This window comes from Carettochelys insculpta, chromosome 1 (assembly GCF_033958435.1).
Source record: "Carettochelys insculpta isolate YL-2023 chromosome 1, ASM3395843v1, whole genome shotgun sequence".
In the NCBI taxonomy this organism is placed as follows: domain Eukaryota; kingdom Metazoa; phylum Chordata; order Testudines; family Carettochelyidae; genus Carettochelys; species Carettochelys insculpta.
The window spans coordinates 285,125,814-285,153,729 of record NC_134137.1 but is presented as its reverse complement, the minus strand read 5'-3'; the positions used below and the strand labels follow the sequence as shown (position 1 = coordinate 285,153,729).

General features: G+C 42.0%; 1 protein-coding gene across 5 annotated transcripts in view; it reads left to right on the top strand.

Annotated features, from left to right (window-relative positions):
* Positions 1-1,186: 1,186 nt before the first annotated feature.
* Positions 1,187-27,916, top strand: part of UBN2 (ubinuclein 2) — a 94,208-nt gene continuing 67,478 nt past the window's right edge. For 2 of the 5 annotated variants that reach the window (XM_075010562.1, XM_075010544.1), the window contains exons 1-4: positions 1,187-1,621; positions 5,583-5,675; positions 15,072-15,173; positions 27,498-27,635. In XM_075010562.1, the coding sequence (XP_074866663.1) occupies positions 1,187-1,621; positions 5,583-5,675; positions 15,072-15,173; positions 27,498-27,635 (768 nt within the window). The remainder of the gene's footprint in view (positions 1,622-5,582; positions 5,676-15,071; positions 15,174-27,497; positions 27,636-27,916) is intronic. The other 3 variants (XM_075010553.1, XM_075010581.1, XM_075010572.1) reach the window with 3 other exon arrangements.

The window sequence follows — 27,916 nt, the reverse complement described above, 5'->3', positions numbered from 1 at the left end:
TTAAGTACCATTGCATCAGGCCATGACAATTTGAATGCATCTATTTTATCATTTTAACTGGTTGTTTCCCTCTTCTGGCTTATGTTCCTTCTATTGTTAACATTTTCATAACTATTTAGCCACAATACTTGTAGCGAACGGGGAAAAACGTATTAAACACCTCAAGCTTCTCAGGGTCATCCATTATCCACTCGCCTGCCAGTAACGCAAAGTCCTTGTTTTCCTGCCTCTTAAAGTATTTATAGACTCGCTTCTTATTGCCTTTTATGTCCCTCGCTAGCTGGAACCGGGGCTGCCTTAGCCTTGCTCGTGGCACCCCTGCAGTCACGTGCTAATCTGCGCTCGCCCCGGCACTCGGTCCACCACGTTGCCAGCTTTTGCAGGGTTCTGTTTGGCCTGTCTGGGTGCTGCGCGTTCCCGTCACAGCCATATTGATCTCCTTCCCTCCGGCCTTTCCTCTGGGCAGGGACCGCCCTGCCCTGTCCTGTCCTCCCTTCAGAGCAGACAGCTGCGCTGTCCCCGTCTTCCCCCACCTTGCGCCGTAGGGGTAAGACTGGGCCGGGCACCCCCCCACTCCAAACTCCGCAGTCCCCAGCCAGGCCGCGGCTCCCTGTGTCGCGGGACCACCCGCCGCTGGTGGCACCGTCAGGGGACCGCAACGGGCAGCTGAAAGAAGCGGGTCACAAGCCTGCTCCGCGCTGCTCGCTGGGGAAGGGGGCTGAGGAAAAGGCCGCCATTGGCGGGGGGGACAGGGACGGCGTGAAGGAGGCTCCCCGGCTGTCCGACGGACTCCGTGCAACAGTCCCTCACCCGGTGAGCTGGGCGCTCGTGGCCCTTTAAGAGTCGCACTGAGGCAGCGTGCATATTTCCAAGGCAACTGGGGGCGGGAGCTGGCGTCAGCAGCGTGTGTGCGCCGGGACTGCCGTGATGCAGTAATGATGAGCAATAACAACAGCGACGAGGGGCGGCTCGCCCACGGCCCACGTCGTCATGCGCCTGCGCGGCCCAGCCGCCTGCTTCTATTTATGTGGGGGGGGCTCCAAAATGGCGGCGGTGGTAGCAGCGAGGAGAACGTAGGGAGCAGCTCTGAGCGGGTGGGGTGGGAGGGAGCGGGAGGAGGAGCCGGTGGGGGAGTGTCGCCGTCCGGGTGGGGGGGCCGGTGAGCGGGGGGGGTGGGAGTCGGAGGATGGCGGAGCCGCGCCGGGTGCCGTTCATTAGCCTGTCACCCGTGCGGCGACGCGACGGCGAGAGCCCGTCGCTGGAGCGCGAGCCGGGGGGCCGCGAGCCGGAGCACCAGCAGCTATTGCCGGGCCGCGAGGTGCCGCCGCCGGAGCAGCCGCCGCGCGAGTTCCCCCGGCTGGAGCCGCAGGCTCAGCCGCCGCGCGAGACCAGTCCCCGGCCGGAGCCGCCGCGCGAGCCCCCCCGGTCTGAGCAGCAGCCTGAGCCTCCTCGGCCCGAGCCGCCGCCGCAGCTGCAGCGCGAGAATAGCCGGCAGGAGCCGCCGCACGAGGCGCCACAGCCGCGTCACACCGTCCGCTTGGAGGTGGTGCTGAAGGACCCCACCGAGGAGACCTGCGTGGAGTTCAGCTACCCCGAGCTGCTGCTGTGCGGGGAGCCGCGGGTACGGGATCCGGACTCCTCCCCGGGGAGCTGCGTCCACCCCCAACCCCTGGAGCGCGGCCCACTCCCTCACTCCGTCCCGAGAGCCGACCAGGGCACGTGGCCCGGAGTCGGCCGCGCTCGCACCCTGGGCAGGGTGCTGTGCGCCTCCGAGCTCGGGGTGGGCCCGGATAGAAATGGACCAGGCAGCGCGCTGCTGAGGACCCCACTTTCCCTGTTCTTCGTGTGCCCCCTGTGGAGGAGGAGGCTCCATCTCCTCATCTGCTGGCTGGTGTTTCAGCACAGTTCCCTTCCTTACACTCCAGAGTGTTGCCCCATTGCGTGAGGGAGGCCTCTGTATGACTACGTGTCCCTCCCAGATCTTTCTCCCCTGTGAGTTGGTCAAGTGCTGCCTTTCTTGCTGTTCTGAGCTCTTCTAAACAGCTGCAGAGTGAAACTGACAAATCCTGACAAGTTACAGTTGCCTGCAAGGTTTTGAGCAGCAGAGTGAAACTGAGGCAGAGTTGTGTGAGGTGCTTAGCAAAGGTACACACTTAGCAGTAGTAATGCTGGAGGTATGCCCCTGTAGACTCAGGATTATTTGGAATTTTATTTCTGCTAAACAAGTAATTTGATGGGTGAAAAACCCTTAAGTTTTGGAGAGCACCCCCCCCAAAAACAAACAAACAAAAAAAACCTTGTCTGGTCTTGTGGGCCCTTAAACGCTCCAGGAAAAGCTTCCCATTTGGCACTGGGGAGGGGGTTACAAAAACCTTGTGAACACGACTGTGAGGCAGGCAACTCGTGCTGCTCATTTGAGATGAGTATGTGGAACGATGCTAAACTAGATACTCTAGGCTTGTCCTTTTTTACCAGTTTTTGAGTATTAAATGCTTCGTGCATCATCATCGTATCTTAGCACCTCTTTGTATAATATGCTGGCAGTAGTAAAGTTACTAGAGGACTAATGTAATTCTTGTTTTCCCTCTCATATGGTATACAGAAAACTCTGGTTTCTGTTTTCTCTTTTTTGGAGACATGGGGTGAGGCTAGGGGGTGGGTGACATTCTTGATGGATATACTGATTATAAAAGGCTTAAATGCTATTGTCCATAGAATCACTAGACTTGGACATCCAGAGCATTGGGTAAATAAGCCCTGGCTCTCATTCAAGGCATTTCAAGGAGATGGTACTACATACAACCTTACATTCTACCCCTTGACTTTCTGCTCTGTTGGGAGGAGTAGTATCACTGGCACCTTCCGGTATTTTAGAAAATCAGCACTTTCAAAACTACTACTTTGTGTGGGATCTGTTTCTCATAGTGAGGTAGGTCCCTTTCTCCAGCTTCTGTGAGCATACAGCAGAAGTTCAGGTACTTAAGTGATTGGTCTGCACTTTGACGGAAACCTATATGTTGCATATGAGGCTGTATGTTACTATCATTTTTTGTCCCTGCATGAACATTAAAGAGTGTTGGCAGAGAGAATTGAAAATTAATGGTAAATCTTCAGAGCTTTTGTGTTTATGGATGTTTACATCTTGTCCAGTTTTTGCTGATGGTCTTAATATATAATTCTGGCAACATATAATATTCATATCTGGCTGATAGTGGATCTGATATGCTTCTCTTTTCCCTCTTTGAAAGCAGAAAATCATGAAAGATTAGTTTTGGCCCGAGTTGTTAGTAATTGTCTTGACAAGGGCCTTGCCTACACTTAAAACAATAGTATTGCTTTAGCTGTGCTAGTATAATTAAAAAGCAAACTACTACTGGCATGGTTGTAGATGTATTGGCTTAAAGCTGCATTACATCACTAGAGCTGTTCCTTTCAGGAAATGTGAATAAGCTATACTAGTCCGAGCCACCCTCGGCTAGTACTGGTATACCTCTACTATTTCTTTTAAAAGTCATGCCCCTCACTGATATAGTTGTACCAGTACAACTCTTGCTAGTAGACCAAAATATATTGGCAGGTTAGTGTATTTCAGTGTCACTAGAATGAGAAGGAGCAAGTTTCATGTTAGATAGCAGAAAAGACAAACTTTATACATGCTCTAAGAAATTGGTGCTGTTCCCTGCAGTATCCTACTTTATAACAGATTATGATGCCATCTCTCCCCTGAACAGCGTGAAACCATCAAATGGTGAGATTTTGCCCATAAAGAGCTCCCATCCATTTGAAGTAGCATTTTGATTTTTCATTGCTCCCTTCTTCCTTTGAAATGGTTGAATAGTAAAGGCTTAAAAAAGATGTTATGGTAAAGATTGGTCTGAATATCTACTTGGTTAAACGAGGATCACAAAGGGAGAAAATATTTAATCCAGCCAAATAGCAGCAAAATTTGTGACTCTGTAGCTACTAGTATTGATTTCCTCCCCCCTCAACATGCACACGCACGCACCACACACACTTAAAACAGGCAGATACGCGAGGACAGTCCTGTAAGATATAGGCAGTATAAGCCATGGGTTGATGGTAATTTCTTTTGACACAGCTATTTTTCAATCTGATATTGTTTCACTTTTCTGGATATCTTACAGATGTCATTTTTCACAGGAAACTGAAATATCAGGAAAATGGCTTTCATGGTGTTAGAACAGAACCGTGGCATTTGTCATGTAGAAGAGGCATACTAACACTTCACCAGTTAATGCAGTGAAGAAAATAAACTTATTAAGATGAAGTTCAGAAACTAACATCCTTGTGCTTCATGGCTCTTGAAATAAAATCTGAGTCTTCCTGTCTAGCAGATATTGAAACTATTATTGGCAGTTTTTTATTTTTTTAAGTGTTGGTTTTAGCTTTTGGAATTTAGCATAATTTTTATCAAGATATCAGATTGTAAATGTCAAATGAAGCCTTACATAAACCTTGAGTTTCATACATTACTATAGCAAAAGCCCTATGAATTTTAGCAGTGTGAATATTGCAGACCTACTTCACTGTGGCACCATCACACTGAATTAGAGAACAGCTCGTCATCTGTGGGCTAAAATTGTGTTTATTTTTCAGTATTTTAGAAGGTCGCTAACTTTCTTATCCTGACATGCAAACATAATGCAAATGTAGAAAGGCCAGGCTCAGTAGCTGGCATCCATAAAGAACTGTTTTAGCCTGAAAAAACATTTTGTGGGCCATTTTAGGGTGTTTTTTGTTGCAGCACTTTCATTGGGTATGAAATCTTATCTGAGCAAAGTAATCCTGTTTTCTGTGCTACCCTGTCTTTGCAGACAAAAATCTGTTCTAGTCCATGCTTTTTTCCCCACTAGTTCTTCCAGTAGTTTATGACTGAGTAAAAATGGCTTTTTTAAAAACTAATACCTCTCTGCTGCTTATTTGTACAGTGATGCCCTAATTTCTAGTTTGCAGCATCCCTAAGGCTGCCAGAAGAAGAGATGCAGGCATTATGCACTGTTACTCGTTGTTTGGAGGATATGGTGAAAGGATGCAAAGGGAATTGTTCTTTTTTCTGTTTTGGCTGTGATTTATTGAACATCGTAGTTGTTTTGCATTGCGTACATGCTGAGAATATAGCAAATTCATCTTATCACAAAACATTACATCCAAATTTGTGTTCATAAACAACAAGGGAGTAAATTTGGTTGGAGGTAATTCTTTCTTTTGTTGCTTCTCAAACAGCAGTTTTCCCATGTTTGCCAAATGCTGATGCTTGGCAGGTAGGATAATTATGAATCACTTGGGCTAGTGTGTATATATAACTTGAAATATGCCAGATTTCAGATGTGCCAGTAGAAGGGAAATGAATGAAAGAGCAATTGCTGTAGAACTGACTGATCTGAATCATTCTAAATGCTTTTAAATAGCTGTTGGAAGTAGAGAAGTTCGTGTATTCTTTGTTTGTTTCTGCAAAGTGAATTAGACAATCAGATCACAATTTCATGTTAAATAAAGCTTCATTTCGTCGTGTTTTCCTGTGAAACAGAATGAATGTGTAATTTCCACCTTTCTTCTCTCAGAAGAAGCCTACCCACTCAGAAGATCCATTTAATGATGAACAACACGAGCGATATGAGGTGGAAATGCTAGCCAAGAAATTTGAGGCAAAATATGTGAGTATGTTAGCAGAGCTACTGTAACATCACATTTATTAGTAATAACATCTGTTAACATCTTTAGTTTTATTTGGGGGTGTGCTTACTACTCTTTCACAGCTGATTCTCATACTGACATCGGTCAGATTTCTGTAACTTGCATAGTTTGTGACGGACGTACTTTTTCATAAGGCTATAGTTAGTTAAATAAACTTCACTATATATTATTTGTGCCTGGGAACATGCCCTTAAGTAAGTTCACTAAGCAAATACAACAGGAACGGGTACCGTGGTCTGTATTTATGCTAGATGTCTCAAAGGAAGAAGAGAATTGCACCTCTTCAGTACTGGATGGAAAATCTCAGAGGAAGAATATGTGCTGCAGGATATAAAGATGGTGACAGTACATGGTACTCTGTTTTTTTCCTATTGCTGTACCAGTGCTGCAGACCACTGTACGAAGGGCATTCTTTTCCCCATGTTACCATCCCAACCACTTCTCCTGCTCTTCAGAAGTGTCAGTTATTGAATGCTTTTTCTGAGGCAGTTGCCACATCATAAAAATCTGATGGTATCTTTTTTTGGCAGAAAGCTAAAAATTTATGTAGTGACGACTGAGAACAACAACAAGTCCTGGGGCACCTTATAGACTAACAGATATTTTGGAGCATAAGCTTTTGTAGGCAAAAACCCGCTTTGTCATCTTGTTGTTCTCAAAGATACAGACTAACACAGCTACCTCTGTGATACTTGCACTGGCCACTGTGGTTATTGTGATTTAAAGCCATGATTTTGCCATATACATTTTTAGTAAATGTCAAGGGTAGGTTATGGGCAGTAAATAATCAGTCATAGATATGTACATGTGCTCATGCGGTTTTCACTGCATCAGTACAGACGCTTTTTAAATTGCCTATTAAACATTATATAATTTTGACAAGATCGATTGACCAGATTTAGTGTAAAATGATTTACTAATAGAGTTTCAAAACCCAAAGCCTGAGCCCTGCCACTCTTGTCAGAAGCCAAAGCCCGAGCCTCACTGTCTGTAAACTCGCTTGTTATCCACTAATGCCCAGCTTGTTACCCACTGTTGCTGGCCTGGCAACAGTTGTACACTACTGCACATTTTAACAGAAACTAGTGATGTCCATTTTTCTCAAACATAAGAACGGCCATACTGGGTCAGACCAAAGGTCCATCTAGCCCAGTATCCTGTCTGCCGACAGTATCCAATACCTGGTGCCCCGGAGGAGGTGAACCGAAGACAATGATCAAGCGATTTGTCTCCTGCCATCCATCTCCCGCCTTCGACAAAAGGCTAGGCATCACACCTTACCCCTTGCTAATAGCCATCTATGGACCTAACCGCCAAATATTTATCAAGCTCTGTTTTAAACTCTGCTAGAGTCTTGGCCTTCACAGCATCCTCTGGTAAGGAGTTCCACAGGTTGACTGTGTGCTGTGTGAAGAAAAAACTTTCTTTTATTGGTTTTGAACCTGATACCCATTAATTTCATTTGGTGTCCTCTAGTTCTTATATTATGGGAACAAGTAAATAACTTTTCTGTATTCACTTTCTCCACACCATTCATGATTTTATATACCTCTATCATATCGCCCCTCAGTCTCCTCTTTTCTAGACTGAAAAGTCCCAGTCTCTCTAGCCTCTCCTCATATGGGACACGTTCCAACCCCTTAATCATTTTAGTTGCCCTTTTCTGAACCTTTTTCTAATGCCAATATATCTTTTTTGAGGTGAGGAGACCACATCTGCATGCAGTACTCAAGATGTGGGCGTACCATAGTTTTATATAGGGGAAGTAAGATATTCTTTGTCTTATTCTCTATCCCTTTTTTAATTATTCGTAACATCCTATTTGCTTTACTGACTGCCGCTGCACACTGCGTGGATGTTTTCAGAGAACTGTCCACTATAATTCCAAGATCCCTTTCTTGATCGGTTGTAGCTAAAGTTGCCCCCATCATATTGTATGTATAATTGGGGTTATTTTTCCCAATGTGCATTACCTTACACTTACCCCCATTAAATTTCATTTGCCATTTTGCTGCCCAGTCACTGAGTTTGCTGAGATCTCTTTGAAGTTCTTCACAGTCTGCTTTGGTTTTGACTATCCTGAACAGTTTGTCGTCTGCAAAGTTTGCCACCTCACTGCTTATCTCTTTCTCTAGATCATTGACCAATAAGTTGAACAAGATTGGTCCCAGGACTGACCCTTGGGGCATGCCACTAGTTACCCCCTTCCATTGTGAAAATTTACCATTTATTCCTATCCTTTGTTTCCTGTCTTTTAACCAGTTCCCAATCCATGAAAGGATCTTTCCTCCTATCCCATGACCACCTAATTTACATAAGAGCCTTTAGTGAGGGACTGTGTCAAAGGCTTTCTGGAAATCTAAGTATACTATGTCTACTGGATCCCCCCTGTCTGCATGCTTGTTAACCCCTTCAAAGAACTCTAATAGATTAGTAAGACACGACTTCCTTTTACAGAAACCATGTTGACTTTTGCTCAGCAAATCATGTTCTTCTACATGTCTGACAATTTTATTCGTTACTATTGTTTCTACTAATTTGCCCGGTACTGACGTTAGACTTACTGGTCTATAATTGCTAGGGTCTCCTTTACAGCCCTTTTTAAATATTGGTGGTATATTAGCTGTCTTCCAATCATTGGGTACCGAAGGTGATTTAAAGGATAGGTTACAAACCACCGTTAATAGTTCTGCAATTTCACATTTGAGTTCTTTCAGAACCCTTGGGTGAATACCATCTGGTCCCGGAGACTTGTGGCTGTTTAGCCTATCAATTAGTTCCAAAACCTCCTCTAATGATACTTCAATCTGGGACACTTCCTCAGATTTTTCACCCATAAAGGACAGCTGAGATTTGGGAATCTCTCTAACATCCTCAGCTGTGAAGACTGAAGCAAAGAAATCATTTAGTTTTTCCGCAATGGCATTATCTTCCTTGATTGTTCCTTTTATGTCTCTGTCGTCCAGGGGCACCACTGCTTTTTTAGCAGGCTTCCTGTTTCTAATGTATTTAAAAAACCATTTTACTATTGTTTTTTGAATTTATGGCTAACTGTTCCTCAATCTTTTTTGACTTTTCTTATTACATTTTTACATTTAATTTGGCAGTATTTATGTTCCTTTCTATTTTGATCACTAGGATTTGACTTCCACTTTTTAAAAGATGTCTTTTTATCTCTCACTGCCTCTTTTACATGGTTGTTGAGCCATGGTGGCTCTTTTTTTTTTAGGTCTCTTACTGTTTCTCAATTTGGGGAATACATTTAAGTTGGGCCTCTTATATGGTATCTTTGAAAAGTTTCCACGCAGCTTGTAGGGATTTTACTCTAGTTACTCTACCTTGTGATTTCTGCTTAACTAACCTCCTCATTTTTGTGTAATTCCCCTTTTTGAAATTAAATACCAGAGTGTTGGACTGTTGCAGTGTTCTTCCCAACACAGGAATATTAAATGTTATGTTATGGTCACTATTTCCAAGTGGTCCTGTAATAGTTACCTCTTGGACCAGATCCTGTGTTCCACTCAGTACTAAATCAAGAATTGCCTCTCCCCTTGTGGGTTCCTGAGGCATCTAAGAAGCAGTCATTTAAGGCATCAAGAAATTTTCTCTCTGAATCCCTTCCTGAGGTGACATGTACCCAGTCAATATGGGGATAATTGAAATCCCCCATTATTAGTGAGTTTTTATTTTGATAGCCTCTCTAATCTCCCTTAGCATTTCAGCATCACTATCACTGTTCTGGTCAGGTGCTCGATAATATATCCCTAGTGCTATATTCCCATCAGAGGAAGGAATTGCTATCCATAATGATTGTATGGAACATTTTGATTCATTTTAGGATTTTTATTTCATTTGATTCTATATTATCTTTCACATACAGTACCACTCCGCCACCTGCTCGACCCATTCTGTCCTTCCGATATATTTTATATCCCGGTATGATAGTGTCCCACTGATTGTCCTTATTCCGCCAGGTTTCCATGAAGCCTATTTTGTCAATCTCCTCCTTTGATATGAGGTACTCTAATTCACCCATCCTATTAGACAGACTTCTAGCATTTGTGTAAAAGCACTTTAAAAAACTACCACTATTCATATGCCTGCCCTTCCCTGACGTTTTGGATTCTTTTACGTGTGATTTTTTTCTCATCTGATCTGGCCCATACTCTGTCATCTCCCTTCTCTTTCTGACTGAATTCTAGAGAATCTCTATCAATGGAGTCTCGCCTAAGAGAAGTCTCCGTCCAATCCACGTCCTTCTCCGCACCAATCGGCTTTCCCCTATCTCTTAGTTTAAATGCTGCTCTATGACCTTTTTAATGTTTAATGCCAGCAGCCTGGATCCACCTTGGTTTAGGTGGAGCCCATCCTTCCTGTATAGGCTCCCCTACCCCAAAAGTGTCCCCAGTTGCTAATAAACCTAAACCCTTCTTTCCTACACCGTCGTCTCATCCACGCATTGAGACTCTGAAGTTCTGCCTGCCTACCTGGCCCTGCGCGTGGAACTGGGAGCATGGAACTCAAATCTAATGCTTTTATTGTCACATACAGTGCTCCTCCTGACACCCCCGGTGTTCCCATGGCCGAAGCTGCCGAGGTGCCGGTACTCAGTATTGGCAAGTACTAGTTCAAAAAAAGCACTGGGTGTACATCTCTTAAAACAACTGAATCTGTGACCTTCATGACAGAAATCGTAGCCTTACTCATGCCCTTTTCCCTAACGGTTTTGTAAGCCCTGTTTGGTACTATATTTTCTTTTCTTCAGTTGGTGTGTTCTTGTTTTGGGCACTTCTAAATAGTTGTTAGTGTCTACCGCACATGTAGATGTAGCAAGATACAGCTATACTTGTTTTGAGAAGCTTCTATAGGAAAATATAACAAATGTCAGTTATTGCATTAGTTTTACCAGGCAGCTATCCCATCACAAAAAATTCATGGGTTACTGGGGACAAACCCTAAGGTTATGTCTATCCTAGGGTGATCTGTCGACAGAAGTTTGTCAGAAGATCTTTTCCGACAAAACTTCTGTCAACAGATTGTAGCCAGACTAGCAAACAGATCAAAAGAGCAATCCCCTCTTTCTGTAGAGAGCAGCCAGATTTACCAGCCACGCTCTCAACAAAACAGCCAGCTAGAAGTACAGCAGACAGGGCTGCCTTGTGTCCCAGAAGTCCTGTCTGTCAACATACAGCCCCCTGGAATATCCAGGCCAGCTTTCTGTTGACAGAATCTGTTGCAGAGGTGTTCTGCCTCATGGTGGGTGGCAGCACAACGCTGTTGACAGAAGGCTTTGGGAATGTGGATGCTCCAAGGGTTTTGTTGACAAAACACTAGTTTTGGCCATAAAACTTTCAGTATTTTAGTATTTGAACAACACTGGTTAGTAAGGTAAGCAAGCCAGGTTGGATAAAAATCAGTGATTAAAGGATCTAAAAATTAAATCAAAATAACATTTAAAAAGAGAGCTATCATTTCACATATGTTAAAGCCTAAATTTACCATAATCTATTACAATCATTTTAAATATTGAGCAGTATGTTTGCTGTTGAAATTTTCAAGGAAATCAGTCTACTGAACTGGAGGTAGTCTTGGCCTATGCACCTGGAACCAGAGTATGTTGAAGTACTAAACCAACTTTTGACAGCAATAGCTGCAGGCGCAGACAATACTTCTTAGTGCAGTTCAATGAGCAGTTCCTTCAGAACTGAAAATCTGGGAATGAAAAAGCAGGGAAAACTTGGGTTTTGTCTTCAAATATGTAAATAAAAGTTAGACATGAGAAGATACCTACAAGTTCTAAAATCTTGACCATAAACAAATACTTTAATTTATTAGCTGCAGGTATTTTCTTTGTTTGATAAATTTTAAATGTAGAAGTTCTTTGGAGTAAACTTGTTCTTGTGTCTAGCACACTTAACATAATTATATTTAAATAATGAAACAGTGATGTTTTTGTGCACTTTTCTTTTACTCTAATTTCAGTCCACACACAACTTGACACAGATCACATGTAAAAAAAAAAAATCTAGTGAACGGGAAATCACTATCTGCTAGCATTAAAAAAAATTCAGAATCTGAATTCTATGTTAAACTGTAATTGCCTATAAATGTCTGTAGACTATATCTCTCTTACCCCACCTCCAAAAAAAAGTTAATGTAAAAACTACATTTAGCTGCAAATAAAACAAGTTTGGTTATCAACGAATGAGAAGCATCTTTTTATTTAGGAAAATAACTAAAAAACACAAATGCAAAGCAAGGTTAAAACATCTTGTTTAAATCAAGATTCCTTGCCTGCTAATTTAAGTCATGATTACAGTTCATTTGAATTGCTTTGATTTTTAAACAGTCCACCCTGAAACAAGCTTCTACTAAAATTGCCAAAGTAGAAATCATGAGATAAGACCACACCCAGCCAGCTCCTTAAATTTGCATGGATAGACTTAGATGATAAATTATGAGCTGTCAATAAAAACAATTTACTCATTGTACTTAGACTTCTGTATTTGGGGTTGTTAGTATAGTGCCTTTCATTAGCAAAAAAGACTTTTGATATTGTCCCCATGTAAAATGACTTTTCAGACTTTTCTGGAACTTTCCCAATAAAAAAGGCATGTTTCCTTCATAAAAATGACTGTTTATGTAAGAGAGCAATATGTTTTTATGAAAGTAAATTGTGTTTTAGACACAATACCTTGGATGTATCATGGCAGATGAGATTGCTAATGAGGAGAGATGATGTAGGTACAGAAAATGTCAGTTGAATACTGTTGTTTACCTTATCCAGTAGTGATGGAGCAACATGGCAGTCACTGAATTTGAGAAAAATATTTTGTATGGTATGTAATTGTCTTATGAAATGCAGTTCCTTGGTAATGTCCTGAAGCAGTGTGGAGAGACATATTCTCTGTGTTTAAAGGTGCAACTGAACTCCTATCATAAGATCAGGTTTTACCTCCCATTTCCCTTGTAACTTTAAAAAAAAAAGTGACTCTCAGTGAAGTAGAACTTTTTCCCTGAAAACTACAGTATCTTCTGGTTTGTAGAGATTTAAAGGTTAATTATTTTTGCAAAATTAATTGGTTACTATTTGCATATGTGTATGTTGAGAATGGAGTTAAATGGTCTAATTATGTGTTATAGTGTCAGTCACTGAAGTACTCAGATCAGAGGGCCACAAGTGGGAGAACAAAAGAATTTTTTTGGGGGCCGGGGGGTGGGTGTGATAGAGTCTGGGCCTGCTCCCAGGGGCAATGGGGAAGGAGTGCCTGGAAAATAGCCTTGAACCGCAACTTGGCCTATTGACAGTGGCTCAGATTCTATTACTGTTAAGTTGCATGTGACTGAAAAAGTGTGAGGATCACAGATCTAGGTGCTGTGTTTCACTGGAACACCCTTTTGCTTCAGTTGATATGCACAGAAGTGAGGAGTTTATCCCCCTGATAAAGTTGTATGTGTTTCCTACTGTCCTGTAGTTAAACCTGGTGAGTGCCTCAGTTTCCCTTGGAGCAGCATCAGTGCATTATTGGTGATGGGAGTTTTGGTGTGATGACTTCTTGCAGATATGCAATGGGCTTCCAAATCATTTCTGACGTAGGCAACCAGGTGACACCTTTTTTCCCCGGGAAACATGGTAAAGGAGGAAGCGGGGGCCTGGTTATTTTGAATTGGAACTGGGACAGTTGGGCAGGGAGTCTCTGCTGACATGAGAGGGAGAAAGGAAGACTAGGGCCCCATTTTGTGGATCTTCCTCTAGGGCCCCCTTTCCCCAAGATGGATTGCCCTGGAAGGCAAGTGGTGCTGTGCCCTGGCCCAGGGGAAGGCACCCAGCTGGAGCCACGGGGTCCTACCCTGGGTGACAGGGAGGCCCCAAGAACAGAGCTTGCCAGGCCAGTGGCCCTGGACTTAGTCTGCATCAGTGCTTTATGTATAGGTTAGTAGTTAAATATAACAGTATATATAAATTTAAAAAAAAAAGCATAAGTCTCACTGAACCGTACAAAGAAGGTGGGTGAAAAAGCATGTGACGAGAATTTTTTGACAAAAAGTAGATGCATAAAATTTTGAGCATGTGGATGGAGACAGCTTTATATAGCTGCTTGTTTATCAGTAGAATTTTCTAGCTGGCTTGACTCTTGAAAATGTTTGACTTCCAACAGAAAAAAGTTCTCTTTCCTGCCTGAATCAAATCTATGGTCCATGATTCACACTGCTGTCCAAATGACCAAGCTATGTATTCTTCAATCATGCTAAGCTTTAAAACACCACATATATTACATATAGTAGGAGGGAGAGTTGACCCAGAACCTTTCTTTTTCTTTTGGATATAGAGGGTTATGTGACTTAAAAGGATGGAAGTATCAGGCACTGTCACTATGTTCTTTAAAGGTACATTTATGTTATAAAATGATGTTGGTCTCCAACAAGTGCTAGCTTCCCAATTTCATTTAGCTTTGGTAAGTGTTTCCCTGTTTCAATTGGACATATTTTACCTTCTTTCTTACCTGAACTATTGGTGTATCTTTTGTAATATGCTGTAAAAGCTTTTTAGTTCTGCTCTGAAGTTGGCTACATTTTGGAGGTGAGTGAATGAACTTCACCTAGACTAAGGTAATTTTTTGCGATGGCAGGTTTCCCACTAAATTACAAGTGTTTTATATTTGAATAATCACCAATTATTTGCTGCACTGCATGAAGTGGATAACTACAACTTTCCTGGAATTCATCATGTGTTGATTTTGTTTGCAGATGTTTTCTGTACATCTTTAAGTTAATTCCATATAACCTGGGCTTTACTTTTAGGACAGAAGGTTTAATGGTTATATATTTTTGTATGTGAATTGTTTGAGAAGATGTCACTGCAAGCTTTGTAGAGTTCAAATAAAGTACTGGCATTCAAAGACTTCCTGAACTTTCCCAATCCTCCTACCCTTCACTACTAATTTCGATCATATTTTTAAGATGTCAGACTTGACTTAAAAAATCCATTCTAAATGTGAGAAGGGAGTTTCTCTATTCATTTCTGGGTCATGCTGTTGAGACTGGAAACAAAGGGCCTAACGAATGTCAACTTTATTCACTGTTTCTTGTGTGGCTTTCATAAAGAATTGTACATATCACCAACTGATTTTTTGCAGAAGTTTAAAGACCACCAATGGATGTCAGTGACTCTCTTGTTTTTATAGTCCCTAGTTCAGAGTTGTCCTAGGTGTCCAAGAAGTGAAGAACTGTGGTCAGTAGTCTACTAAACTGAGCTGTCTTTGTGGGCTTCTAGTTCCCGTTTCACAGACTTCATTTGATATCAGAACTTCATGCTTCCCAGACTGGCTTACCACAGTTGTTGTTTCCCCTCCCAGGGTGGAAAGTCTCACAAACATCGAAAAGATCGCTTGCAGGATCTGATTGATATAGGTTATGGCTATGATGAAACAGACCCTTTCATCGATAACTCTGAAGCTGTGAGTAGATATGATTTAATCTAAACTCAGACATAAGGCAGTACTTGTTTCTGTGGAGGGTGATGGGAATGTGATTTTTTTTTACTCTCTGCTTTGTGCCTGAGATGAATCCAAAAGACAGATGGCTTCAGGCACCCAAGAAACTATCATACAAGTTGAACCTCTCTAATCTGGAACACTATTGTCTGGCAAACTCTGTAATCCGGTGTGATTTTAGTTAGTGGCATGACCACTTATCATGGATGTGGCCAAGTTTCCTGTGGTCCCATAAAGGTTGTTTACAGGCACCAGTTGTGGCTTTCAGCATTCTGTGCTGTAATTTACCCATAAATGTCTTCTCAGAGCCCAGAAAGCAGTGAAAGTATTGGTAATGTGCTAAACAATATTGACCTCCTGTCACCTGGCAAATTCTCACATCTGGCACCAGTCAGGTCCTGAGGGTGCTGGATGAGAGAGGTTCAACCTGTATTAATTTTATAGCCATTCACAGGCATTGGTGCTTCAGACAAGCAAAGGTACATTGCATATCAAAATCCTTTGCCATGTTATTCTCTCATAAGTGATTAAAACCATTAAAAGTTGATATCAAATTGAATTCCTATTCATGCAGTAGTTCACTTTATCATACTTAACTCAGCTTTGTTGGTTAAATTAAACTAGTTTTGTTTGACTGGGTCTCACATAGCAGCAGAATTCTGGTATGTTTGGGGTTTCCAACACTTCAGGGGAATGCTTATGTTCTCCTCATCCTCCAAATAAAAGCACCTTGTTTTAATTGACCTAAAACTTTTGTTTTTGAAATAAGTACATGAGGAATATAACAGCTTATTTAACCCGAACTTTAAAAACTGGACATTCAGTTGAAATGAAGTTAATAGACGTATTAATTAAACCCAATAAGATCTTAAGTGGAAATTAGAAGGGATAAGGCCTAGTCTACACCTAAAACTTAGGTCAGCATAACTAGGTTGCTGAAGGCGTGGGTGAGCAAACTTTTTACATCAGGCCCCACTTTTTGTCCCTGCAATTAGCAGTGCTGCCCAACCTCTGTAATGTAATCCAAATGGATAGAAATTTCAATTATGTTCATGTGGAGGGAAAAAAAAATTCAGAACTGGCAAGAAAACAAGTGTGTGGAATGTAAAAACTTTATTCGTTTGTATATAAATGTGAACACGTATATAAAAACAGTAAAATATGTCAACATTTTTAATAAGATGGATGAGCATGAGACCCAGCAGCTGCTGTACCCCCAATGAAATTTTGCCCCTCCAAGGGGGACTGCCCCCCAGTTTGCTCACCCCTGTCTTAAGGGGTCTGAAAAATTCACAGCCTTGGGACATGCAGTTGAGGCAACCTAAGTACCATTATAGTCACTAGTAGCTCAGTAGAAGAATTCTTCCATTGATTTAGCTACTGCCTTTTTGAGGGGGTGGATTTACTATGTGGTAGAAAAAATCTGTTACTGTACCAATTGTCTGTGCTGCAGTGCTGCTATAGCGCTTACAGGGTAGACACATTGTAAGAGGGTATTTAAAGAGAAGTAAGACACAAAAACAAGCAGCAAGAAAATCTTTAAGTAGACCAAAAGTAGTCTTGTGAGGAATTCATTATCAGGCAATTAAAGAGAGCAAACAGGCTGAGGAAAATCCTGTTGCCTGGATGCCTGGAATAACAGCTGCACATTTTTACTTGCCTGGAGAGCTTCCTGCATGTGGGACAAGGGCAGTAGGGGCTGGCTTATGGGTAGATGGGACCTTATCGGGCACAGCAGTATTGAGCTGCAATTCATAGAGGATAGTGTCCAGAAGTTATGAGACAATAAAGAGAACAGAAGTGAATCATAGCTGGGGGAAGGAGAAGGAAATTGGACCACGGAGTTGCCAACCAGTGCATATAGTACACTTCCTGATTTGCTGACTTCTCCAGTTTCAAGATGGAACTGACTCAGAGTACTTTGGACCCCTTCAGAAATGAAGTTGGGGGGCCTCCAATTTGACTTCAAGATTCTGGTCCTCTTTCCTTGCCTCAGATCCAGACAGTCTTCACCACCTCATGTGGCCCTACATATGGGACTCTATGAAAGCTTTGCTGGAGGCTGGAAGATCAGCTCAGGCACAGACCTTCACCACTGACATAAGTACCAACATTTCATTTGATACCATGTCCTCCTGTAGCGTAAGTGCTTTTACTTTTCCAGCTGCATGCAGGAGTCACGACACTGGGGAAGCCCTGTGTTCTCCTGTTCACCATGTTGTTGATGCAGGCCAGGGACAAACTGACTGTGCCTACTGGCTTCAAGCTTCTCGCTTCAGCCAAAAAAAATTTTTTTGGGGGGGTCATGATTGTATCCAAGATAGCAGCCATCTTATACCTGTTATGTCCCATACATAGTTATATCTGCAGTATAGGAGATTTTAGGGGAACAAAGCATTTTATAGGACAGGTAAGGGCAAAAACTCTTAGAGATGAAATTTGAATGTTTTGGCAGAATAGCCTACATGCCTGGTTCAATAGACCTTTGAGTGTCCAGTTAAAAAGCTATGCTTTGTGTGATGCCATAAGCTTCACCCTTGAATCTTTGCTCAAGGAATAGAAGGAGGTGGCCAAGGCTCTGGTTACTAGACACATTTGCTTTATGCTCTTGAAGAGCATCCTGGAGAGCAAGAAAAATGGCCAAGAATGGTTCTCGAGGGGTACTTCAGGCTGAGAGTCTGTAAGCTTGTGCCTGAATACTGGGGCAAGGAATTCCCTTTTGAGGGCACTGCCCCTTTTAGTGACAAAACAATGAGGACCTAGAAATGTTCATGGTTGCTCTCCACTTCCTGTAATTAACAGTCCCCTTCCTCAACTTTGAAGAGGTTTTTCAGATAATACTGATATATATAATTTTTTTTAAAAGACAAGCTCCCAAGCACACCAAGGGGTGCATTTGCAATGCTAGTGTAGTAATGTCAGCCACTTCCTAAACTTGCTACTGGCAAATAGTCTACTTCTGTACTCTGACGTTTCCTCCCTGTGCATTCTCAGTCCTCAACGCTAGCTTCTAAATAGCAATTTTGATGGTGTATTTTGAGACTCATGTACCACACAATACTCTGCGTATCCACTTCACGTACACATACTTTAGGACTTTGCCTTTCTGCAACATCTGTTGCATGATTATTTTTGTCTGGTTACTGGACTCCATATGTGACAGTCTATGTAGTTCCATACATGACCACCTCTCAACCCTCCCCTTTCTTTTCGAGTACCCATGGTATAAGAGCATCCTGGTGGAAGAGGAGTGTTTCATTTTCAAGACTGGAGGCTTGGAGGAGAAAAACTGAACAGTATCTGCAGAGACACTGAGGAAAAGTGAGAGTAAAATTCTGTTTCCTTATTCCGAACACGAGCAACTTTACAAGACTCATCCTTGACCTTAGAATCCAGAACAGAGATGTAAAAGCATTAAATTCAGGATGCTCTCTAAGGACATGTTTTCCTAATACCAGCTAATAAGCGTGCAGCTCTAAACTGGAGGCATATGAAGCATGTGAGATGGGGCACAAAAGGCTGCCAATTCAGAGGCCTTCCTTTTGACTTGTCTGTAGCCCTACGTGTGTCTCACTGGTTGGTGCACACCTTCTACAACAAGGAATATATGACTATCCATACTCTGCACATCACATGTGCAACATCTTCCAGTCTTTGGGGCTATTAACTGGAAGAAGGTGCCACTTGTACCTGTTCGAAGAATCATCTTAATCGTAACAGTCTTGTACTCCACTCAGACCAGAGCCATTCTTCCCCAAGAAAGCTTCAGATTCAAGGTCGTCTGGCAACTCTCAGGAAATAACCAGTATGTACTAGGCGATGATTCTCCCTCCGCACCCCTCAACACCACTAGTCGCATGGTTTCATCACTCTGTCATGCCTTTGCTTGTCTGAACATGAGAGTTTTGCACCACTGGCAATGCCAAATGTACATTCTTCAATGGAAACTGTTCCTTTTCGAGTGCTTCTGCAGGTTTATTAGTAGGAACCAGTGCTGCTGCAATTAAAATAATTCACAGGGATCATGTCCTCCATGGAGTATCGTTTGCGTTCCTCTCCCTTATCATAATTATCAAGAGTGCCTCCAATCTGGTCTGGAGTGTGCGTTGCCAAACTGTCAAAGATGTAGCCTGGGAAACACTTGAATCCACACTTACCAAGGTACTAGAATTCAGGGCACCTTGATGGGCCAGCAAAGCCTTCCACCATCTCTGCTGCACTGTGTAGTATAGGTGCTTACAGACAATACCACACCCATGGACTACAGCAGCAAATAGTGCATTCATAGGTCTCTTGCTTCCACAAAATAACAGCTCTAGGGCATTGCAGCAGAGTTCTGACTTTGCCTCACATGTCCTGCACTGGCAGTTAGAGGAAAAACCTCTGAAGCTTACTGTGACACCCCCCTGCCCCCCCCAACATAGCTGCACTATCTTTTGGGAGGCAAGGCTTACAGTCTAATGAGCCAACTTTATCATAGGCCAGTCAATGGATGTGATGTGAGAACCTTTATTAGTCTAAGTCCTCCCTCTCGGGGATTGTCTCTAGTGGTGGAGTTGGGAGGGTTAGGAGAAACCTGGGTCCATGCTCTACTCCAGGTTCCAGCCCTGGGCCCTTAATGGCACTTGCAACAGGTGGTCTCCCCCTCCCCCACTACTTGAGGTGTAGCCCTACCCTGGGCTGTTTCCCCAAACAGCCCCTCCCAACAGTTTCTAGCTTTTCCTCAGGGCACCACTTTACTTCCAGGTCCTCACACTAAATCTCAGCTAACAGAAGGACTCCTTTTTAATGTGTCTCAAGTGGTTCTTTGTTGGCCCCAGGTGTCCTAATCAGCCTACCTTAGTTGAGTCTGGAAAATGATTTAATGAACTTCAGGTGTATTAATTGGTCTGACTTCCCTGATTGAGTTTGGCTGGCAAGTGCCTGCTGGTTCTGGATACTCAGGGAACAGAAAACTTTTCATCCAGTGGCCAGTATATTTGCCTCCTGTCAGACTACTGCAGCCCACTGGCCTTTGGCTGTCACAGGCATCCAGTGCCAAAGCCACCCAGTAGCTCTTTTCCTTGTAGACCAGGTGAACACGTTGGCAGACCTGCTTAGTAGGAAGGCTCAGAATCATCATTGTAAGTGCTCTTTGAATTCAGTAGCCCTATTGTGCTGTTTCACAGATGAGCCCAACCAGATTTGTTTAGTCACAAATATAAGACCAGATGCCAAGTATATTGCACAAAAGCACTTTGAGACAAAAACTTTCTTAAGGGTATGTTTCTGTTGGCGTTCAGCCAACATCTTCTGTATGTGTTCCTTTCAATTCTTATAACTTGGGTCATAAGAAAATTAAGTCAGACTGCCAACATTGCATTAATAGCTGCAACATGGCCTCGTCAGCACTGGTATCTAGACCTTCTGCAGCTGGCCAGAGAAATGACATACCTACTGCTTTGTATCTCTGGATGTCTGTCTCAGTAGCAAGGGGAGATCCAACAGCCCAACTCAGAGATGCTCCATCTTACAGTGTGAAGACTAGATAACTGCCCACATTTGTCAGGTTCAGGTTTTGGAGGGCTCAAACATCCTTTTACAATCTGGGATGTGCTCAATTTTCAAATGCAATATGGAAACAGTTGGCTGTCTGAGCTATGAGTAAGAGACTCTCCATCTCTAGCTGAGGTCCCTGTAGTCTTAAAGCACCTTCTGCACCTCAAGTGTCAGGGCCTACCCATACCCTCTATTTAAAAAATAAAAATAAATAAATAAGCTTGATAGCAGTATTTGCTTTTTGCATTTGTGTTCAGGAGAAATTCATCTTCTCTCATCCTGTGGCCTTCGGATTTCTTAAAGGTAAAGTTAAATGCACTGCCTGCCTTTCTTTTCATGGCACCTAAATCTCTTTCTAATGAAGCTGATGGGAGCTCTTTGAGCTTCTTATGCAAGCCCCTTGACCATTTATTAATCAAAGCTAGCTTTCCTGTTAGGAATTACCCCTTCTAGAAGTGTGAAACTATTGCTCGAATAGCTATTGAACCATATAATGTAGTTCACAAAGACAATGTTATTGTAGTGCCCCCTTCCAGCTTCATGCATAAGGTGGCTTCGGATTTCCTCCTAGGTCAATGTATTTTCCACCAGTCCCAATCTCACTCTATGAAACTTGTCTAAACAGTGAGGGCACTTTTAGTCAATCGGAGAAGAGTGTTCTTTAGAAAATCCTAATGGGCTATTTATAACGTACTGGGAGAAAAGCCATCTTATACCCATTATCAAAGAGACTTTCACATTGGATTAGGCAGTGCATAGAACATTGCTACATCTCAGCTAGGAAATTAGTCCCCCTTGATTTAAAGGCCTATTTTTAACAACTTGTTAGGTCAGTGGCAGACTTTAGCTAGGCTCCCCTGGTGGAGATGTGCAGAGCAGCATCTTGGAATTCATTGCTCGCTTTCTTCAGATAGTGCTCCTTGGATTTAGCATTGTTCACAAGTCAGGGAAGCTGCCAGGGAGAAGGGCAATTGTCCTGGGGCCTGGAGATTTTAAGGGGTCTGGGGCTCTGAACTACTGTATCAGCAGCAGTGGTTTGTGCTATGGCCCCATTTGAATCCAAGCTGCAGTGCCATGCAGGGCGCACTCTGGATCTCAGCCGACTGGGTATAGGGGGTGCCAGTGCCATGGTCCTGGGAACACTGAGATCCGGCTCTCCTGGCTCTGCCCTGCCTGCCCGAGGCCCCACCAGTTCTGGGGCCATAGAGCTGGTCTGTCTCCTCCCCACCTTAAAGACCTTGCCCCAGGGCCTGTGGTGGCTTTTGGTCCTGCTGGCCCCAAAGGTAGTTTGTGAAAGCAGTGCTACAATGCACATTTAGCAAAGAACTCCTTGTCTGCCATACTTCTGGTAGAGCACTGTTTTCTAATTTGCAGGAGATCATCATACTTGGAGGCCCTCAAAGGAGAAAAAGGTGGTGTACCAGTAGCTGTTGCTCTTACTTTCTCCTATGTTCGTGCTACTTTTCCCATCTCTATCGGAATGCTAATAACCTAGGACTTTGCAATTGGGAGATGTTGTCTGCTGTATGTAAAGCCTTGTCTATGCTACACAGTTTTATCAGCAAAAGATTATTTTTGACAAAACAGTGGAAGTTATATGCACTTAAAAGCTACTTCTGGTGGCAAAACTCAGCTGGCAGGCAGAGTGGACTGCTGTTGAAGTGGTTGGGGGGACATGGCGCTGTGCTGTTCAGAGCTGGGGGCTGATGTGAGTGGGGTACTTCTTCCCCAGGATTGGTTGCACAGACTGTTTTGAAGTTAGAGACAGCTTGTTGACACCCTCTCCTTCCCCCAACATATATTCTCCCTCTCTGTCACATATACACTTCCCCAACGCACCCTTCCAAGCCATCTTCCTGGCGCACACGCCTCCTCCTTGCCCCCACAATACCTGTCAGTTAAAAAGCAGCTGGCAATTTAGTAGGATGCCTATGGAATGATGGAATAGAGAAACCTGCATCATATGATGATGTACTTGCTCAAGGAGGCACTCCATACCCTTCCCAAAGTACCCAATGATCAGCTTCGTAATGGGATAGCTACCAAATGCACTGCTCTTTGCATTGATACAAGGGATGTTAGTATGTATCCCCTGTGCTGATATAAGGAGGGAGCATGGTGTGGACATGCAGCAGTGATTTAATTAAAGCAGCATAATGTTTTTCAGCAAAATTTTGTGGTGTAGCTAAGGCCTAAAAAAGTGCACTGTTGCCCTCGCACAAACTCTCTGTTGTGTAGTCCCCAATAAACAAAGCTTTTCAGGGCAGGTCTGCTGCTCGATGCCAGGAATTCTATATCCCGTGCATAAAGGTGTGTCTTGAACAGTTACTAGTAAGTAATTTCTTTCTCTTCCCACCTCCCCACTCCTTAAAAGCAGGACAAATTTGGCTGTAGAGAAGCTTCTGGAACAGGGGTCAGCAGCCCCCAGCACCCAAGCTGACTTTCGTTGGCAAGCAAGGCAGAACACAGCCCTGCCCCTGCTCCACCATGCAGCCAGCAGCTCGCTTAAGACCAGCCAAGGCTACCAACAACCACCTAAACAGTTAAAGCTCTGCATCTTAATTTCATTATTAATGAAGCTGTTGTAAGTAGGACTATCAGTGACTTTAAAAAATATCACTGGCACACAGAACATACATAGAGGTCAAAAGGTCAAATTTCAGCACTCCGCCTTGGAGAGTCTGGTGGTGTGTTCTAGAACCTGATAAATGTTGCAAACAATTGAATTTAGTTAAGATGAAGAATAAAGATTTATTGCAAACTTAGTCTGATAGTTCAAAAGCAGTTGTTTTTATCAAAGAAGCCTGAGTACGCTGTGTAGAACAGAAAAGAAAAAAATTGCTATTTTTATCAATTGTAATTTAATTTCCTTCATAGAAGAGAGAGGGCCTACTAGCTGGCCCAGATTCATCCAGGTACTTGAGCAGGTGTGTAAGTCTAAGAACTTGATCAGTTCCATTGACTTAAGTGGGACACCTCAAGTGCTTAAAGTTAGCCATGTTTTTAAGTACTTGATTAATTGAAGCCTTTGTTGCTGTCACAGCCAGTAGCATAACATGCTGTGTCAAATATTAATTTCCAAAATAAATGTCTGTATTTTTTTTTTAAAAAACTACGGACAGACTTGCTTGATCTTTATTATTTTTTACAAAGAGAAATGTCTGGAACACATTTTAAACCATTGGTTTAAAAAAATATCTGGAACCACCATGGGGTTGTACTGATGGCCCTGGACCAAGTAATCTTAATGCATGTGGTGCAGAAGGGTATGCTAAATCAATATGAAAAATTTAGACATTTTTCAGTTCATGGCAATCTAAATATTAGTATCAGATTATTTTTTGTAACTTGCCAAATGCATGAGTCCTTCTGAAAAAAGTAGACCTTTTGTAAGTGTTCCACGTATGTGACAGCTCTGCATGTGAAATCTGTGCAAGCAAAAATTGCAGTTTGTCCACTAAAAAAAACTTTCACTTCTGTAAAATGAAACACAAGGTCTAGAAGTTTGTTGCCATGTTTAACATTGCTTATTCAATTGCTAAATGCAACTTCTATTTAGAGCTCTTGCAAGTACATGAAAAGGCAGTGATCAAAATTCATGACTGGGCTCTTGGGAACATGTAGAAACTGAACTGAGGCTCATACAGTCGGAGTTAAGGAGATCAAGACAGGCAGATATTTGGACCCATTGGCTATGGCTACACTGGAAGCATCTGTCTACAGAAGTTACTGTCAGAAGAGATGGTCTGATAAAATTTGTCAACAGATTGCATGTACACATAAAAGCGGATCAATCTTTTGCTCCTCTTTGTCAACAAAAGGGCCCCCTGGAGCATGTACACAACTTTTTTGTCAGCAGAACACATTTTGTGTGTACTGCTCCATGAGTTTTGTGTACAAAACTCTCCACTGTAGACCTAGGCAGTGTGTTTCATACTGGACATAACTGCCAGTGTGGCTGAAGCCTTCTTTGCTTTTCAAGGAGGAGACTGCTTTTGTGAAATACTAGAAAGTGCTGTGTTGTATTTCATAATGCTGAAAAAACAGTCCTATCAGTTATTTCTGAAAAATGATCCTTTGGGGCAGCAAACCTGCAAAGTAAATACTTCTAGATCTTTAAAGATGTAACTGCAGAACAATCAAATCTAGGTACTTGAAACAGTGATTGAATAGACCAGATTACCAGGGTCTGACAACCACCATTCATACGGTTCCAATTTCTTGAGTCCTGATGGTGAACTAATGATTGTTAAGTAAGTCTAAGACTGGAGGGGGGGACGAATGCAGGTAGTGAGAGAGGAGATGCAGCACATTCTTCTTTGTCAGTGGTTAGCTCTAAATTTGTACTTAACACTTACTACAAATGACTTGCATGCACATGTTTAATAAAACCTTTTAACCACAATGTCCACCTGGATTTCAGGATAGGTTGTGCTTCATGGAAATGTATTCTCATTGTCCTACAGCACTGCAGCAAAACAGCATTGATTTTTTTTCCCCAGTGAGCTGAAGAAAAACCAAGGTGTCTATGTATACACCAAACCATCTTCAGAACTTAACATTGATATGACTGTGTAGCTTAGTGTGACTGTTTCTGTCCTGTCACTTTGTTTCCTACTGTCTGGAAGTTGGTTGAGGGTGACAAGGAGCAAAAAAGATTTGTGGATGCAACAAAGGGTATTATGTAGTAAAAAGTTGATGTTGTACCACAACCTGTAACCAGATGTACATTTCAAAACCAAATGCACATCCATAATGTTTAGGTATTGGAATTTTTAGTTAGACTGCATCAGAACTACGACTATGTTAGTTCTCTTACATAAAGACAAAACTAAATATTTCTTTCTAAGAGTCAACAAAAGTAAGAAGCCTTTGGACAGCATTTCAAAAGAAAATGACTGGAGTGCATGATTAGCGAAAGAACTACCTTTAGACAATCATAACAGCAATTGATTTAATTTTGAACTTCTGAAAATGAGCCCACAACTCAAGAAAGGGGCAGCCACTCTTAAAACTGGCCACACTAGGTCAAACCAGTGATCCAGTATGTTGTCTTTCGGCAGTACTAGGTGCTTCAGAGAAAGTGAATGGGACAGGGTGGTTTATCTTGTGATCTAACCCTTCTTGTCTAGTCCCAGCTTCTAGCAGCTAAAAGTTTAGGTATGCCCAGAACATGATTTGTGGATCTGTCCTCTGTAAACTTATCTGAATGATTTTTATTTTATTTTAAACCAGATGTAAATCAGGCATTCACAGTGTCTTCAGGCAATGAGTTCCACAGCTTGGCTTTTATTTTAAACTTCTTGCCTATTAATATCATTAGTCAACTCCAGTTTATGTATTAAGTACAGCAGTAAACAATGCTTCTTCCACACCATTTATAATTTTATGCACCTCTGTCATATTCCCCCCATTAGTCATCTCTTTTTAAGTGTTCCTTTCCACCCTACATTTCAATAATTATCTGGCATAAGGTTAATTTTGGTGTGGTGGTTGGAGTTTTACACTACCATTGGTGGGATCTGACATCTTTATGAACAGGGAAAGATGAGGTGGGAACTCTTGCAGGTAATCATTCTATAGGCTACTTAAGAAGATTGTAAGGAACTTCAGATGAATGACAAATCCAATTGAATGAGAGCATGGTAGTAGATGGCATCTAATGTTGATAAAGTAAAGCCTGTTTGAAAAAATTGTGTGAAATATTCATATATATTACTGAATTCTAATCAAGTGTAATAATTCAAAATAAAAACTGAGGTATCCTCATGAACAACTGAGTGAAGCAAATACTAAACTGAGCAGAGAGTCAGAAAAAGCAAATGAAATATTAAAATGTAGTATTCCAAATATTATAAAACCCCTATGTAAATAGAATACACATTTTATAAAATCTGTACATAATTCATGAACACCCTTACTTGCAATATTCTTTTCAGTCTGATCACCTTATATCAAAAATATAACAAAGAAATGGTCTATGAACAGGTGATAAAAATAACGAGGCATTGAAAGATAAGGAGTATTTAGAGAGAAATTGAGAGAGGATCACATTAGAGGTATACAGAAATGGTATAGAGACAGTAAATTAGGCAACCTTTTCTCATAATAGAAAGATGAGTGAATTCTGTGAAATTGAAATTTGGTGAAGGAAATTTTTCTCCAAACTTACGATTCTATGGATTCTTTGGCTAGCTACTATCCATAAGACTGAGATCTCTGTAGGCTTTTGAAAAAAATATACAGGTATATTGAATCTGCATACTGCAGGCTATAAGTCACCTAGTGACCAATGGAGTTGGGAAGAGCAATTCTTTGACTTTAGGGAGGTGTTCTGTAATTGTCTGCCTCATGGTTTCACATACAGACATCTGAATCTGCCAGTAGTAGATACTGGCAGAGAAAGAATATTGACCTAGGTATACGACTGTTAATTGAAAGTACTACATCTAAATAGTAATGTGTTTTTCTGTGCCACTGCCATCACTCCATTGTTACCGTGTCACCTTTCCTAAATACTAATAGTGGTTTGTTTCAAAAGCAGTGGATTGGTACTGTGATGCTAGGGCTCCACAGACTTTAACTTTTCCACAGCACTGATATTTTATGATTTGAAATCTAGCAAGTTATGTAACACATTTTTGTTAAATGTCTCATGTCCAGAGATTGTATTTCGATAAGTGAATTGTTTCCTATTAATTAGGTGGTAGATATTTGATTAATTACCTCACTCTTCTATTTCTTGCCCAGTATGATGAATTGGTTCCTGCATCCTTGACAACCAAATACGGAGGATTTTATATCAATACAGGAACATTGCAATTCCGCCAAGCATCGGATTCAGAGGATGAAGACTTTGCAGAGGACAAAAAGCACAGGCCACCTAAAGTAAGTAATCATAGTTTCTTTCCCCCTGGAAGTTTTGGCTTATTGAAAATGGGGAAGGGCTGCATAAGATGGCTACAACAAAATGAGAAGACTGAGAGATTGCTGATAAATAGATGCAAATTGTGTCAATCTCATTGTCTGGCTGCTCATGTATAAGGGATTGAGAAATCACAAGGTTTCCTAACATAAATAACCTGTGATTTCTGCAGGCAATGCAGCGGTTTAAAGCAGGCAAACAAATGGGACCCATACATTTTTTTTAAATGTTGCTGAAGTCAATT